At 40.1% G+C, this 15142-nt stretch overlaps 1 protein-coding gene across 27 annotated transcripts in view; it reads right to left on the bottom strand.

Moving 5' to 3' along the window:
* Positions 1-15142, bottom strand: part of NRXN3 (neurexin 3) — a 1063598-nt gene that overhangs the window by 128126 nt on the left and 920330 nt on the right. For all 27 annotated transcript variants that reach the window (XM_068400267.1, XM_068400270.1, XM_068400271.1 and 24 more), the window contains one exon: positions 14082-14253. In XM_068400267.1, the coding sequence (XP_068256368.1) occupies positions 14082-14253 (172 nt within the window). The remainder of the gene's footprint in view (positions 1-14081; positions 14254-15142) is intronic.

The raw sequence follows: 15142 nt of genomic DNA, 5'->3' as shown, positions 1-15142 counted from the left end.
GCAGCAATAATCAAATGCCAAAAGCACTTTATTTGTATTGACACTTTAAATTCTATTAACTCCCATTTATCTAGGGGTTGCTTATCTGTTTTGTGGATTGTGCAAAGTCAGGGCAGAGAAACACTGGATCTAGCTTACATATGTTGCGTTAGCCATTGGAGCTACATGAGTGCAGCTATTTTGCTTCCAGGACCAACATGAGACTGAATACAGAACAATTGCCTTTGCATGGTGCAGGATCTGAAGTAAGAAAACTTGTGGCCTTAACCTGCTTCATAAAGAGTCAGTGGCTCACTATCACATCCATGCAAACAAGAGCACTCAGGTAGACAGCTACCTTAGGTCTGACACAGCCAGCATGGAGGTAGGGCTAGAAAGAGCACTGATTCCTGCAGAATCACTTGGGGCTCAGTGCACTTTGCTCCCCGTTCAAGAAGGGCTCCTCTTTATGTTTATCAGGAATTACACCGAAAACAAGACTCTTTGTTGGAAGGTACTCTGGTATCTATGCAGGAATCAGCTCAGTTCCAGCAGGGCTTGCAGTCTCTGCCTTGGTGCTGGCAGTGACGAAGCTGGGTTGGCTCCACCAGAAACCTTCAGGTGTTTCTGGATCTCATTTCCCTGTGCATGTATTATCAGGGAGATAATAGAGGGAGATGAATATATAACAAATAAAGCAAGCATGTACAGTCCTTTCCCATTAATACAGTGCTGAGTATAGGGAGGCTGCTTAGTCAGTAACATTAATGAGAGCAATGCCTATAAAGCGTTTAGTCAAATGTCACCAATGAGGACTGGAAAGCTAACCAGTTACAAATAACAGAAAGGTGAAAACCCAGTGGAAGGGGGCACATCCTCTAGAGTGAGTGCCAGGAAATAACTAAAAGCAAGTAAGAAACTGATGAAAGAAGTTGGTTTTTAAGAATCACTTCCTATTAAGATTACATATTGACAGTATTAGAGTCTCCTCAGGGAAATTCTTCAATTACTTAAAATTTCACTTGATGAAGTTGTGGGGGATATCAGTTGATTACAGAATGAGACCAAACAGGCCTTTCCCATCTCTAATTGCTACAAATCAGCGATCTTTGCCTCCTCTTTAAATCAATTCTTCTGTTTGCATCAGCTTAGAAAAAGGAAAAGAGAATTCCAGGACCCTGTAGTAACCCAGTAAGTCTTCTCAAAAACAGGTGCCACTCACAAAGCCAAGCCATGAACTAGAGGCACAGGAAACGTCCATACGGTGAAAAAAATAATTACTGAATAACACTGTGTCAGAAGTAAGGTAGACACATGGGTAAAGGAACTTGTAGTTTCTGTAAATATATTTTTCCTACTGCAACCTTTTAAATAAATTTCTTTCTTGGAAGTGACCTGAGTTTTGGAAATTGCTATGGAAATGCTAAGTAGTGAAGGGGTAAAATACCACTCAGTCTGCACATGACAGACTGTTATGCAGAGTGAATCTTACCAACTGTGAATTTGTGGGGCTTAAGAAAAAAGATATAAAAGATTTTGCAAACCCAACACTGGAGTTTTCAGTCTCCAGGGTGCTCCAGGTATTCAGTAAATAGCAAAGATGTAAGTTCACTGACCCAGAAAGGTTTTCACACTCACTGAATTGTAGAATATTTTCTATTTAAGTCCCTGAAGATAATGTAAATTGGGGCTTTATCTCCACTTTACTGATTGGAAAACTGAGCCACAGAGTGGTAAAAGCATTGCCCAAGACCACAGGGAATGATATCTAGAAAGCCAAGGCTTTATAGGAATTTCCAATATATAGTTCCAATTCAGGAACTTGTGGCTCCCAGTACCATGACTGGCCTCTTTCATTTCTGACCATCTTCTCACACAGTTGCTCTGCTTCAGTCCACAGGATTGGATTTCAATGACTTTGTGCTTTCCAGTGCCTTTTAGGAAGCATGGAAAAGGCTGATGTGGATGCATGAGCCCCTTCTGTCACTGAATGTCAGCTGTGCCAACCTGGGATTACAGCTGGCACTGTTCTTTGCGCAGGCAATAATATCAGGAAAGCACAAAGTTGTTCAAGCCTCTGATCCCTCAGGCCAGATGTTTGTTTGCTCACTCTTATTGCGTGTTTGTGTGTGTATGTGTGTATAAGAGAGAGACAGGGACAGAAGGAGAGCCAGGGAGGGAGAGAAGAAAGAGAATATATTATAACAACTCAATTTGACCAGGAAAACTGAAACAGAACTAACCCAGGAGAGAAATGTAACTATATTAATGTCTGGGAGCTCATTGCACTCTGCTGTCTAGCAGGATTCTTACTTTCCAGCAATCTTATTTAGCCTGATTCTCCATTTGAGAAATATTTCTCCATCTTTCTCTGCACTACACTATACAGATACATTTTTATATATATATATCATCAGATGACTGAACCAATAATAATTCATCTTACTCCAGCGAAGGAGAAATTTATCAGAAAGTTTTGATGGTACTGCTTATGCTTGGTACCTGAGCATTCATTCAACCATGGACCAATGGACACAAACAGATGAGAACAGCTCATGATAGTTGCGCATTCACACAGTTAGGATAATCAGGCTTATATGAGCAGCTGTACACTTTAGCCTGGAATTGTTAGCAAGACCAAGCTATCAGGATATACCTACATCTCTTAGCATTTATTACAATTCCTGGAAAATGGCGTGGTGATGATTTTAGCAAGAAGCATACTGGCTGTCAAAGAGATACAAGGAAAAAAACATGGCTTGGATCCCTCTGTGAATGCAATACGCCTTTTTTGCACCATAGTATCTCAGGGACGGGGACTCAAAGATCTGTAGTGAGTGCTAGAATGAATGTAATCCAAATATTCAGGGAAATCCCTCAGCCCAGGGTTATTATGTCATATGCAAGAAGGGTTATGAGAACAACTAGCTAGAAAGATGCATCAGTGCCCTGTGGATACTATATCTTGGCACACTTTAAGTCATCGTTGTAGACATAGAGGCAAGCCCAGGATGTGGAATTGTAAAGCTCATCTCCTGAGTTATACTACATATCATACTACCATTGTCAAAGGTTAACATGACTTTTATCATGGGTACACATTCCCTCTGTGATGCAAGAATTTCTCTTACAAAGCATCCTGGTCTGTAGGACTGGAGGCTAAGAGGAAAGAACTGAGATTCGAGAATCAAGATCATCAATGGAAAAAAGAATCAGAGAAACGGAGAAAAATTAGAGATGCCACTAAACTGCCTAGGTTTTGTTTTGTCTTGGTTTGTTTTAAATTTTGGCCGAGGAATGTGCTCACAATACAGCAGAGTAACTTCTACCAAATGCCAGCTGGAGAGGGAGTGGGAGTATTTCCACATGATCATGTCTCCCTGGATAAATTAATGCGAAAAAAGAAAGCATTTGCTTTCCAACAGAGTAATACAAATGTAATGAGTGTAGACATGATACAAACACGTACAGCTTATGTGACCTCATATGTCAGGTCACAAACTAAGCATAACAGTAGGATAATTTTTTTTAGAAGGACATCTTTTGGGGCATATTTTTGTTGTTGCCACGGTGGGTTATTGTAATTGGCTGAAGCATCAGACACTTGGCTGCTCTCCACCTAGAGAAGCTGATTAGCTGGAAAACAGGCTCTGGGGTAACAGAATAGAAACCATCCCAAATCCAGGACCATAGGACATATGTGTCATTTTGACCATTAAAGCAAATTTTCTTCTGATGGTATTTGCCCATAGATTTGACATATTGGACATCTAGTCTGATTCAGGAAGATGCAAAAATGATGCTACACTAATTCAACTAACAGCATACAGCAATATAATGCACATCTCTCTTCTTTTGGATAGCACCGACAAAAAGTTTTCCTCAAATTGTCAGTACTTTCTGATAGTATTTTCTTTATCCAGGCTATAAATAAGAGAAAATACTCTGGCTAAATTAAAATTAGTATTGCCTCTGTGGCATGTATTTACATGTTAGAACAACCTTTTCTGTGACTGTTATGTAGCAATAACAGAGACTGCTACATAAGAATGCTTCTTATTTCTTCTCCCCTCTTTCCCACAGCTCAATGACTATCTGTGGGATCCTAGGTGTGAATTAGATGGTCATGGCTACTTGCATGAAGACACTATTCTGTATGTACCCTTCCTTAGGTAAACTTCTTTCAACCCTACTGCTGTTAAATGATGCTGTACTGTTTGTTCTGCCTGGTTATCCTACATGTCTTCATAAAAAACATGCATCTCCCTCTTCCTTAATGTCAAGCTGACAGAAATGCCAGTGCTTGATTGACTACCACTCACATGGGTTTGAGGTATTTGGAGAAGGTAAGACTGCAACTCATGTAGACTGAGTGCAGCGTGTTGTAAGAGCCTGGATGAGTTTTGAAAACTGAAACCTCAACAGGAAGGATGAGTACTGGAAGTCGCAATATAGTCACTTTGTTCTTTTTCTCTCTGTCTTTCCTCTCCTCTGTCCTCAAAGACAGAATTCGGAAGACAGACAAGTCCGACAGCACTTCCATGCAAGTGTTTGGGGACAGGGGCAAAGTGGAAACAAATCACAGCATCATCCTTCCTATGAAAAAGCAAAACAAGAAGTACACAGAAGTTAAACTGTGAGTGTAGTGGTAACATTTACATAACTTACTTATTATGTCAGATCCTATCCCATCATCCAGTATGGACGCACGTGCATTAACATGTATTAATATGGGTGTGTTTACACAAATTCCAAAGTACGTTTGTTTGTTGGTGACTTAATGTGTATAGGTTTACACCTCAGTGGATACAGGGGACAAAAACTGAGTGTTTATATCATGTAGCTGTATTTATTTATTTTCCAACCTTATAAATATATTATAGATGTTATGGCCCTGCAGTGACAAGCTACAATCAACTCTTGATTTCATCAACTTGTCATGCTTTAATCATCCCTCTTGGCAGATCTTTCAACATATGTCACAGTTACTGCCTTCAAAATGTGCTTCTCCAATGCTGTTTTATTAACCCTGTTTTTTTTATATGTTTTAGGCTCATTATGAAACATGGTAAATCTGTCAAAGGCACTTTACGTGCCGTCTCCAATTCATGCTGATAGGAAGCATCTGAGAGCTCATTTAAGACACGCAAAATGAGCACAATATGAAAAATCAAAACCCACAAACAAGTGTATGACAAGAACCCTGGGGATTGCATTCAGCCCACAGGACTAATCAAAATTCAGTGCTCTTGTTCCTAACTCATTACCCACTCACAAGGGCATTTGGATAGGAAAATATTAAGACCACAGTGGGATCTGGCAGTACCACAAAGAAATCCCTTCAGCTTGCACATCAAGCAATGGGACTTATTAATGACTCCAAGTAGACAAGTACAAGATCCACGTGCCTCTTCATGGAGACAGCTTCAGCCAAGCTTCTTACTATTACCTTGGTTTCAGTAGCAGCGAGGAGGAGATCATAACAGCCTCAAGTCTGAAGGAGGGAAGGAAGAGCCAAAGGGATGCAAGAAGGCAGAAACCAGAGTTGTGGGTGGTAGGGGTGGAAAGAAGAGGGAAAGAGGAGATGCCAAAATTGCTCTGGAAGTGACAGAGGGAATTTGGAGGAGGAGGAGCCAGGCTCTGCAAAGCACAGAGAATCACAGAATCAACTAGGTCGGAAGAGACCTCTGGGATCATCAAGTCCAACCTTTGACACCACTGTGTCAACTAGACCATGGTACTAAGTGCCACATCCAGTCTTTTCTTAAACACCTCCAGGGATGGTGACTCCACCACCTCCCTGGGTAGCCCACTCCAATGCCTAATAACCCTTTCTGTGAAGAAATTTTTCCTAATGTCTAACCTGAACCTCCCCTGATGCACCTTGAGGCTATGTCTCTAGTCCTGTTGCTAGCTGCCTGGGAGAAGAGGCCAACCCCCACCCCGCTACACCCTCCTTTCAGGTAGTTGTAGAGAGCAATAAGGTCTCCCCTCAGCCTCCTTTTCTCCAGGCTAAACAATCCCAGCACCCCCAGCTGCTCCTCATAGGACATACCCTCTAGACCCTTCACCAGTTTGTTGTCCTCCTCTGGACTCGCTCCAGCACCTCAATGTCTTTCTTGAAGTGAGGGGCTCAGAACTGGACACCGTACTCAAGGTGCAGTCTCACCAGTGCTGAGTACAGGGGGACAATCACTTCCCTGGTCCTGCTGGCCACACTATTTCTGATACAAGCCAGGATGCTTTTGGCCTTCTTGGCCACCTGGGCACACTGCTGGCTCATGTTCAGCCGGCTGTCCACCAATACCCCCAGGTCCTTTTCCACGGGGCTGCTTTCCAACCACTCTTCCCCCAGCCTGCAGCGCTGTATGGGGTTGTTATGGCCAAAGTGTTATTTCAAGTTATTTCCTCTAATAAGGCTCAGCTACCAAACATTTGGAAATCACTGAAATCACGGAAGTAGTGCAACATGAGCTGTGCAGGGGTACTGTGCAGGGATAAGTACAAAGTTAGAAAGGAAGAACTTGTTGCGAAGACACAGACATACCAGTTAGTTCTGGTTTTGAGTTTGTTAATGTCCTAACCAGCATTAGACTCTGCATTACCGACCTCAAGAGAACTAATAATCACAATATTGCATATTATTTCCAGTTTCAGAGCACACATCAGCTGAAGAAAGGATATGCAGTCTTCTCTTAAATCCTCCAGTGATGCTACTATTAGATCATCCAAACTTACTTTCTTCTTCCTGGCTAATGCATTATAAATTAAATAAAGCAAAGCTGTGAGAGGTAATATTCCATATTAGGCCAATTGGTAACAGTAAAAAATACAGACAAGCTTTCAGAAACACAAGACCTTAAAAAAAATACAGAGCGAGAAAATGAAAATGTCACTGATAAAAAAACAAGAAGAACTTATATTTCTAGAAACGAGGCTGCTTTTTTCAACTGTATTGGACTGAGTCATAGAGACTGTCTTTGGTAACCTTGCCGTGCTTATAATTGAAAACTTCTACAGGTATAACATACTATTCCTCAGTAATTAAGGTACTCTTATTTGCTAGAAGATTAGTGTTATCTCTGTTTCACAAACAGAAGGGTTAAGTTACTCTTGTTCAGATGGTCAGCAGGTAGCAAAACACAGAGCACAGAAAGCTGGCTCAGTCCCTTGCTTTACTCGTGGGAAATCTACTGTCTCACCATATTCAGCATAAAGCCACTGAGATGAACCCAAGCCAGGATGCATAAAGAATCTGGATGCAACCTTGTGAGACCTCCTGTTTCCAGGACAAGACGGGGACTAATATATAAAAATCAGCACTCATGGCTGGGAGCTGTTTTCTACAGCTCCCCTCTATGCTTTACATCAAACAAATCTCTGCTAAATTTTGTCTTTAACAACTACAACAATCACTGCATTATCTTCAGAAATTCCTCATCATAACAAGCTCTTGTGTGTTTTTTGTAATTCCTTTACAAATAACCTTGAGCCTTGTGTATGTCCTCTTAATATCTCAGGAGAGGATCTCACTTTCTCCTCCTCTCTTCCTCTCCTGCCTGCCTACACCCAACCCCCACCCCCCCCCCCACCCCCCCCCGCCCCCAATTATCTCTTGCTGTCTTCTGGGTGGTTATGTTTAATCTCAGGATTAGGCAGAAGCCTGCAGTTTGCCTTGAACAGTTTATCAGCTTCCAAGAGACGTTTACAGGGAGAGAAAGACTCCAGTTTTGATAGCAGTAATTGTATTTAGCTTGTAAGATACAAGGCTATTTATCTCACGGCTGGGAAATCACAAAGGGAGAGAAAGAAAATGTTGCTGATAAAAACTAAATAAACCCAAAAGAATGAAGAAAAGAAAAGAAATATCACCCTCCTCAAAGTCCCTCCAGTAGAGGGATGAGGTGGGAAATGGACTTCATGGAACAAAAAGATCATGTCACTTGTGGAACGTGGTTGAAAATATCAAAGGAAAGTTGATAAATGGCTTGAGTAGAACAAGAAATGACCTGTTTCAAAGCAGACTATGAACTCTAGTTCAGTAGTCACAATTGTGGAAAACTTAAGGAATTTGATTTGTAGAGATGGGTATAACCATTTTTAGAGATACTGAGTACGAACACTCCATTTAAAGACAGCTGGAGCTGTGGACATTCATGTAGCTAAAAATTAAGCCTGTTTTTTGTTTTTCACAGAAACTTACAATAGGACCCATCATGGGCCACAGGGTGTCATATAACATATTTAAACCAGCTTCAGTTTCCTTACTTACTAAATGCCCTTTCCATTACGTATTTGCAGTTCAGTCCCCTCTTGTCAAAACAGCTCTGCTCCATTTCTCCTGCCCCAAAAGCCCTGTAAAATCCCTGATGCTGACTTAACTCAAGTTCTGTTCAGCCTACTGTACTACTGCATTTTTAAAACACCTACAATAGTTTTGTGTGGGTACTAAAGAAAAAAATTAGGATCTCTATATTTTGAATCTTATTAGGCTGCAACCAATATTCTAATTTAGTACAATCAAAAGAGCATGCAAGCAGGGCAGAGTTAGCATCACCTCACTGAGAAATACTCAGCACCTGGTTAAAGTATCCAGTGGTCTTCAACAGCAATACAAAAGCCCCCACATTTCAATTTGTATCTTTTTAGTCACAGAAGACTTTTAGTAAAAGAAGGGTAAGATGGAACCATGCATATCATTCAATTGTATCAGAAGAGGAAGACCAACATAAGTATTTCACATTTCCACCACCATAATTCCTTCTCTACAGTTAAAATAGATGAGATGAGACATACAGTATCTATTAAATCTAATATACAGATGTTGTATATAATTTCAGCTGTCTCACATCACCTGCCTGGTACTAACCAAGCATTTTCAGATCTTTCCACCAAGTAAATGAAAAATATATTGTAGCAAGAGAGACTTCATGCCTTTCACATTTTAGATAGGTAGGACAATCTAGACCACTATCACTTTAACCTGTGCTTTTGGAAAGCTTTTGTTTCAGGCAACGACCGGTGAGAAAGAATGACTTCATCTCACATAGACTACTAAAGACATAATTCAGTGAAGACTTAACACTGGCATAAACCAGCCTTGCTGATAAAGAAAGTAACCTTATCTTTCCCTGTGTCCTGAATGATCATGTCCACTCCCACATGGCCTCCTTTCCTGGGCCAGTTACATGGTGAATGGCATTGGTAATGTGAACAGATAAGAGAGAGTAGAAAACAGAAATTTGACTACTTAAGCAACACTGGTATGGGAAGGGGTAATGAAAGAATGAGCTCCTCTGTCGAGCTCCAGCTGTGCGGTAAGATCCATCTACATCAGCACTTTGGTTTGAATCAGGAGCATGCCTCTGAGGTGTACCTCCCAACTCTTTCCACTTGCTACGCTTTGGTTCCCACACTGAAATGCTCTCAGGGAATACAAACTGGATTCCTTTCAAATGAAATTAAACCAGAAGATATGCCTCAACTGTTCAGAGGCGCTCAGTCCTAGGGACTGGAACTATTCTGAAGGAAAACCCCAGCACAGTCATCAGGGTTTCAGAACCAACTTTTTATTTTATATACACTTACCGGGCCACAACACTCACAAACAGCACACAAAACAGAGCACTCAAAAAGTCCCTGGAGTTCTGCTGTCGAGAGCTAACTGTCCAGCTTCCTAAAATCCAACTTCCTCACAAACGTGTACTTGGGAGAGAGAATGAAGTAGAGGCAGAGGACAAAATCTTTTTTCTTTTATTCAGTGCCAACAGAACTGCAAATTTATGTCATTTGAAAGGGCAGAGATTCCTCAAAGAAGGCTGAGAGATCTCTCAAGACAATGATAAAGGGAAAAAACATAAAATCTGCATTGGGTGGACGCACTAATGAATCCTGATAAGGATCCAGTTGTTTAATGCTGTCTTATTTCTTATTTTTAAAATTCAGGAATAAAATCCAAGCTACAGTTCTCTTGCTAAATCGTGTATTTCTTTAAATTACAACCTTCCTGTCTCTCACTTCCCTTCCCTTTAATCTTCTCCTTTAAAATATTACTCCAATTAGACTTTATACTCTTGCTTTACAGCTTCTCTTCACCTAGTTTTGTTTCTCTTTCTACCACAGAAAATGCAGTCACTGCATGGATGAATTAACAGGAATATCATGCTTGTTTTGATGTACGCTACAAATCTGGCAACACACAAGTATTTCTTTGCAAGCAAAGACAGTGGATAGAGAAAATAAATCTCCTAAGAAATAATGAAAACTTAGGGACTGAGGTATCCCAGTTCTGTGTCAAGACAGAATATTTGTTTTTAACCCTTCTGAGAACTGCTGACTCCTTCCCAACCTCAGGATTCCTAATTTAAGTCCTTCTATCCTACTGTATAGTGCCTCAAATTTGATGGGTTTACTGTAACCTGAAACAAAACATGTTAGAACTAGCTTTCCTATCTTACCTATGCTTGGCCAAAAATGACTCCTACTTCATCACTAAAAAGATTAATTTAGATATAGAGAAGGCTTTCAGCAAGAACATAAAAGCAAGACAATAACAGTGACCAACTACAATCTGTTATCTGGGTTGCACACCAAAGGGTGCAGGCATGTGAGACAACAGAAGGAAGGCAGTCACGGAAAACTGCACTTCAGGGCATAGAAATTCATAAGTATTTGTTAGCAAAAGGTGTATATCCTGACTGAGGAATATGTTGTGATGATCAACTTCATGAATTAAGCATCAAGGAATTTGCTGTCAGTACGGCCTATGGAAAAAGCCCATCTCCTTATTGTGTACTTGCGGGAGAGAAGAAAGGTCAAAACTATTACAAACAAATCATAAACGGCTCAATGGTTTTGGCTGAACTAAATCACAACAGCTGAATTGCAGATAGCAGTTCCAGTGCTAATGCTATTTGCCATCACCCAGCTCTCAGGAGCTTCGTCTCAGATAGCTGCACCAGGCCACTGTTCAGAGTCTTACTGCCCAGTAAGAGAAACTCTGGCAGGGTTGGAATGGTACAGATCATCCCTAATGATTGGGATTATTTCAGCCACAAAGTTTAGCCAGTCTTAGCTACAGTTTAACTCCCTCTATAATTTCTCTCTAACCCCTTTCCTCACAAGAAAGCATAAAGCTCATGTTGCAGCTGACTGAAATGTAATTGGATGCTATAAAAAAACAAAATGTCAGTGCCTGAATTGTAAGTTTGTTGCTTTTCCATCTTCCTTCTACTTCCTTGTCTTTTATATGACGCTGCAAAAACACAGATTTGGAGTCTTTCAGTCCCATTGGGCTAGTTTCATTTAATTTCAATTTAACTGAAAGACTGTGTTTTAAGGAAAGCCAATATTCTCTCTCTTTGCTCATTTAATGAATATCCCACTTTTATTTGTACTTTCCATTGAGCAAGTAATTATGAGTCTCATGTATAATCCTTCTACAGGTAATAAAACTCAGAAAGGATCATGGAATTGCCATTCAGAATGCAGCCCTGCTGCCTGAAGATTACATCTAGTGTGACGCTGAAGAAGATACTTTTGCTAGTTTGCAAAATTTGCAAACATCAGGCTGTAGCACTGTGCAGAAAATCAAGTACAAATGAAATTGTTCATATTACAGACAACACAGCATGCCCAAATATGTATGTGCTACAAATACGATGTTTTTTTAAACACTACAAATAACTCTGTTTCCAGAATTGAAGTGATCCTACGTGTAAAATACAAGATTCCTTTGCTGTTATTACACAAGTTTTAAACCAGCTGCAGATTCAGCAGCCTCCAACTGAAACATGCTGGATTAGCCTGGGTCGACACAACCACAAAGTTTTTTACAGAGTTGAAACTCTGCTGAACGTTGGTTTGGTCTTGCAGTCAGTATGAGAAACACAAGTGCAAGCTTGGTCTGTGAAAGACAACAAATTATTCATTTCAAAAGCTCCTGTTTGGTCTTCTTTTAAACCATTAATTCCCCAGAAAATGGAACTAATAAGGCTTGGTTTCCTGTAGTTATTGGCTTCTCTCATTGAAGCTTTTCCTGAATCTGAGGCATTCGTAATGCCTCTTTGTTATATGGATATTCTGGTATTTAACATGAATTGAGATCAAGCCACAGTCCTAGGAGGGCTGAAACACTGCCCTCCTCCCTCAGGTATTTTCCCTAGTCATGTAGGATCTTTACTTTTTTTGACTTTTGCCCCTTTTTAAAATTCACCTAAAAAATCAGTTCAAAAGAAACTGGAAAAAATTAGGGAGACACATGCACACACACAAAAGTATGATCCCATAAGCCTTATTTTCACAGGGACAGGCTGAAAACTTCACCATCTATGTATGGAAAGGAAAAGGTGTCTGGAATATAAAGGTGTCCTTTTCCCTTGGGGAACAACTGCATATACTCAATACTAGCCCAGAACATAAGATTAATGCTGATTCTGTAAAACCATACATCTTCTAATGAAAACACAGGAATATCTTTAGCCAAGACAGAAGCAGAGGGTACTGAGGTATTCTCTGAGTGTGATTTATTTTCTTTTTTTAAAAAAAATCTCTGAAGTAATGAGCCGAATATTTTGTTTCTTTACACCAGAGACTTACTACAGCAAGTAAGAGGAGAAGAAGAAAATTTATTCATGGGGTTTTTACTGACTATAATTGTTTGCCAACTGGATCAGAGGTATTTTACCACAAAATAATTGATGAAAGCAGCAGAAGAAAGATGCTAAGTTTGGGCTTCCCCTAGCCATTCTTCCCTCTCTACCTAATGGATAACAGAGCTAGAATCTAACTCAGCATGTCTGTCATGATGTTCTTGGAAAGTAATTCTTTCATAGAAATAAGGATAATTACTAAAATGTACTCTTTTGCATTTACATAACCAAAACACTGACAAAGCGTCAGGCTGAATATGTGGTAGACATCACCACAGAACAGATCACTTATATTAAAAACTTTCTTGTGTACTTTCTGAGCAAGTGGAAGAGATTAAATTATCCCCTTGGAGTAATTTATTAGTGTAACATTACATAAACAATCAGGATATTTCTCATAGTTTGAGATTAAGTGGCTTGTGGGCAACTCCTACACAGCTAGCAAATTGTCTCATGTTTATCACAGAATTCTTCCTTCTGTCCTGGGTCAGTTATGTACAACCTAGGAAGGAAGAACTGGAAGTTGCTTAGACTTAATACTGGAAACCAACAAGAAGATCATGGCTTGATCTTAGACAGTAACATGTGAATAAGAAGAATGTGGTTAACCTTGGAATTCTTTCCTTGTGCTCCTCCTGTTTTTTGTAACCATCCACATCACCAAGCCTCAGCTATCTGATGCACTGTCGGCATCACATACAGCAATCTGGTTTTCACTTGGAGTGAGTTTGACCTTTTAGCATTGTGACATACAGTACTACAAGTTTGTGATTACCAGTAGTGGGATAAAACATGGGACAGTGATTCAAGAGCCAGTTGTTCACTATTCCTGGTGGATTTAGGGTGATGATTTCCTAAGAGATACTGAATTGTTCCACTACATTTTCACCTAAAGTCAACTAAGAGTTAACAGCTTTGGCTAGACTGTGTGTCAATCTTTGTATCTGCAAACCTAAAAGTAAAATTCAAGTGATGAAAGATTATGAGGCAAGTATAAGGTCTCTTCAAACACTTGCAACTTAATCTTCCACATTACTTATACTTCAGCTCTCTATGTATTACAGATTATAGGTCTTGGGTGTGGCTAGAGTAACCTCTCCTTTTTGTAAGATCTGTTCAAAACTTTCCTCCCTTAAACAGTTAGAAAATATCACAAGTAGCAAAACTAAGTTTGTTATTGAATCAGTTTGTGACTCTGTAGAACCAGGATTCACTTAGAGACTTCTGAAATAGTAGGATCTATGTGCATCATACCACACAGCTGGCATGCTTTCTCTTACTATATAAAGGACCATACTTTTTTTTCCAACAGACAGAATATGCACCACCAGGCTCATCAATTTATTGTTGAAATGAAGCAACAAAGCTTTATGTAGTACCTAGTTGTTGTTAAACATTTTTTTTAGATATGGATAGGCAGAAAGAGAAAAACAAAGAGGAAATAGTATGTACCTGTTGGGTAGTGTTCATTCACTGGCCAGCTGTCAACCTGAAGTGTGGCATTGCCACCATTCCTGGTAAAGCGTACCACGTGGTATTTGCCATCATTTACAGGTGTGCTTTCCTCTTTAATAGAGATGTCCACTGTGCCAATATTGAAGACTACACCAATCTTGCCTTGCTCCTGAAATGAAAGAAAAAAAGAAACAAACGCTTGTAAATTGGTACCTATGAGGAGAATGTTCTTGGCCTATAAATCTCTAATGGGTAACTGTGCCGGTAGATGGCACTGAAGAATGCACAGAAGCATCATTTTGAGAATTATCAGGACATATTTCATTGGCTCTGCTTCAGTGCAAACATTGTATTTCACATTCTTCTTTATAGCATTCATCTGAACACAGTGACTCATTTGCTGCCTTAAAACATCACAGAGGACAGGTGAGAAATCAGGCGATAAAAAAAGGAGATGTGGATAAATAGTTATTTGAGCAATGTCTCTACTGATTAGTAGTCACTTGTTCAATTGTCATCTGAAATGCAGCCACAGGCAGGCTGTATCCCAACTGTTTCACAAGCAGAATAACAGAACAAAACAAACAGCCCCCACCCCAAAACAAGTAACTGTGGGATCCAGCAGGGAGAATGCAGTTACAAGACGGAGGAAATTAGAAACGAGCAAAAATGTAATTAGCCAACTTTGAATCTGACCAATTGAGGGAAGCTAATTGCTCCCAAATAAAATGGAGAACCCTGCAGACTTTCAAAAGGCAGGAGTAGCCACAGTCTTTTATTTCTCTACGTCACACCCCAAGCAGTGCTTTATCAATAAAGCAGTCCTTCACAGCGTTTCCCCAAAACTTTCCACCAGTCACTGACTGAAAAGTAAGAACAGGCAAAGCCAGTTGTACCAGCCACAACACTTCCTCCTGCAGCTCCCCTCATATAATTCCAAGTAATGACCAGATTCAGTGACTTTAGGTTGTAAAAAACACACCCAGAGTATATTCAGGTTAGATATCCACATTTATTACTACTGATTTAAACAGTGCCAGAAATTCCCACCACTGTAT

This window comes from Nyctibius grandis, chromosome 4 (genome assembly GCF_013368605.1).
Source record: "Nyctibius grandis isolate bNycGra1 chromosome 4, bNycGra1.pri, whole genome shotgun sequence".
NCBI classification, from domain to species: domain Eukaryota; kingdom Metazoa; phylum Chordata; class Aves; order Nyctibiiformes; family Nyctibiidae; genus Nyctibius; species Nyctibius grandis.
This window is presented reverse-complemented; position numbering and strand designations above follow the sequence as displayed.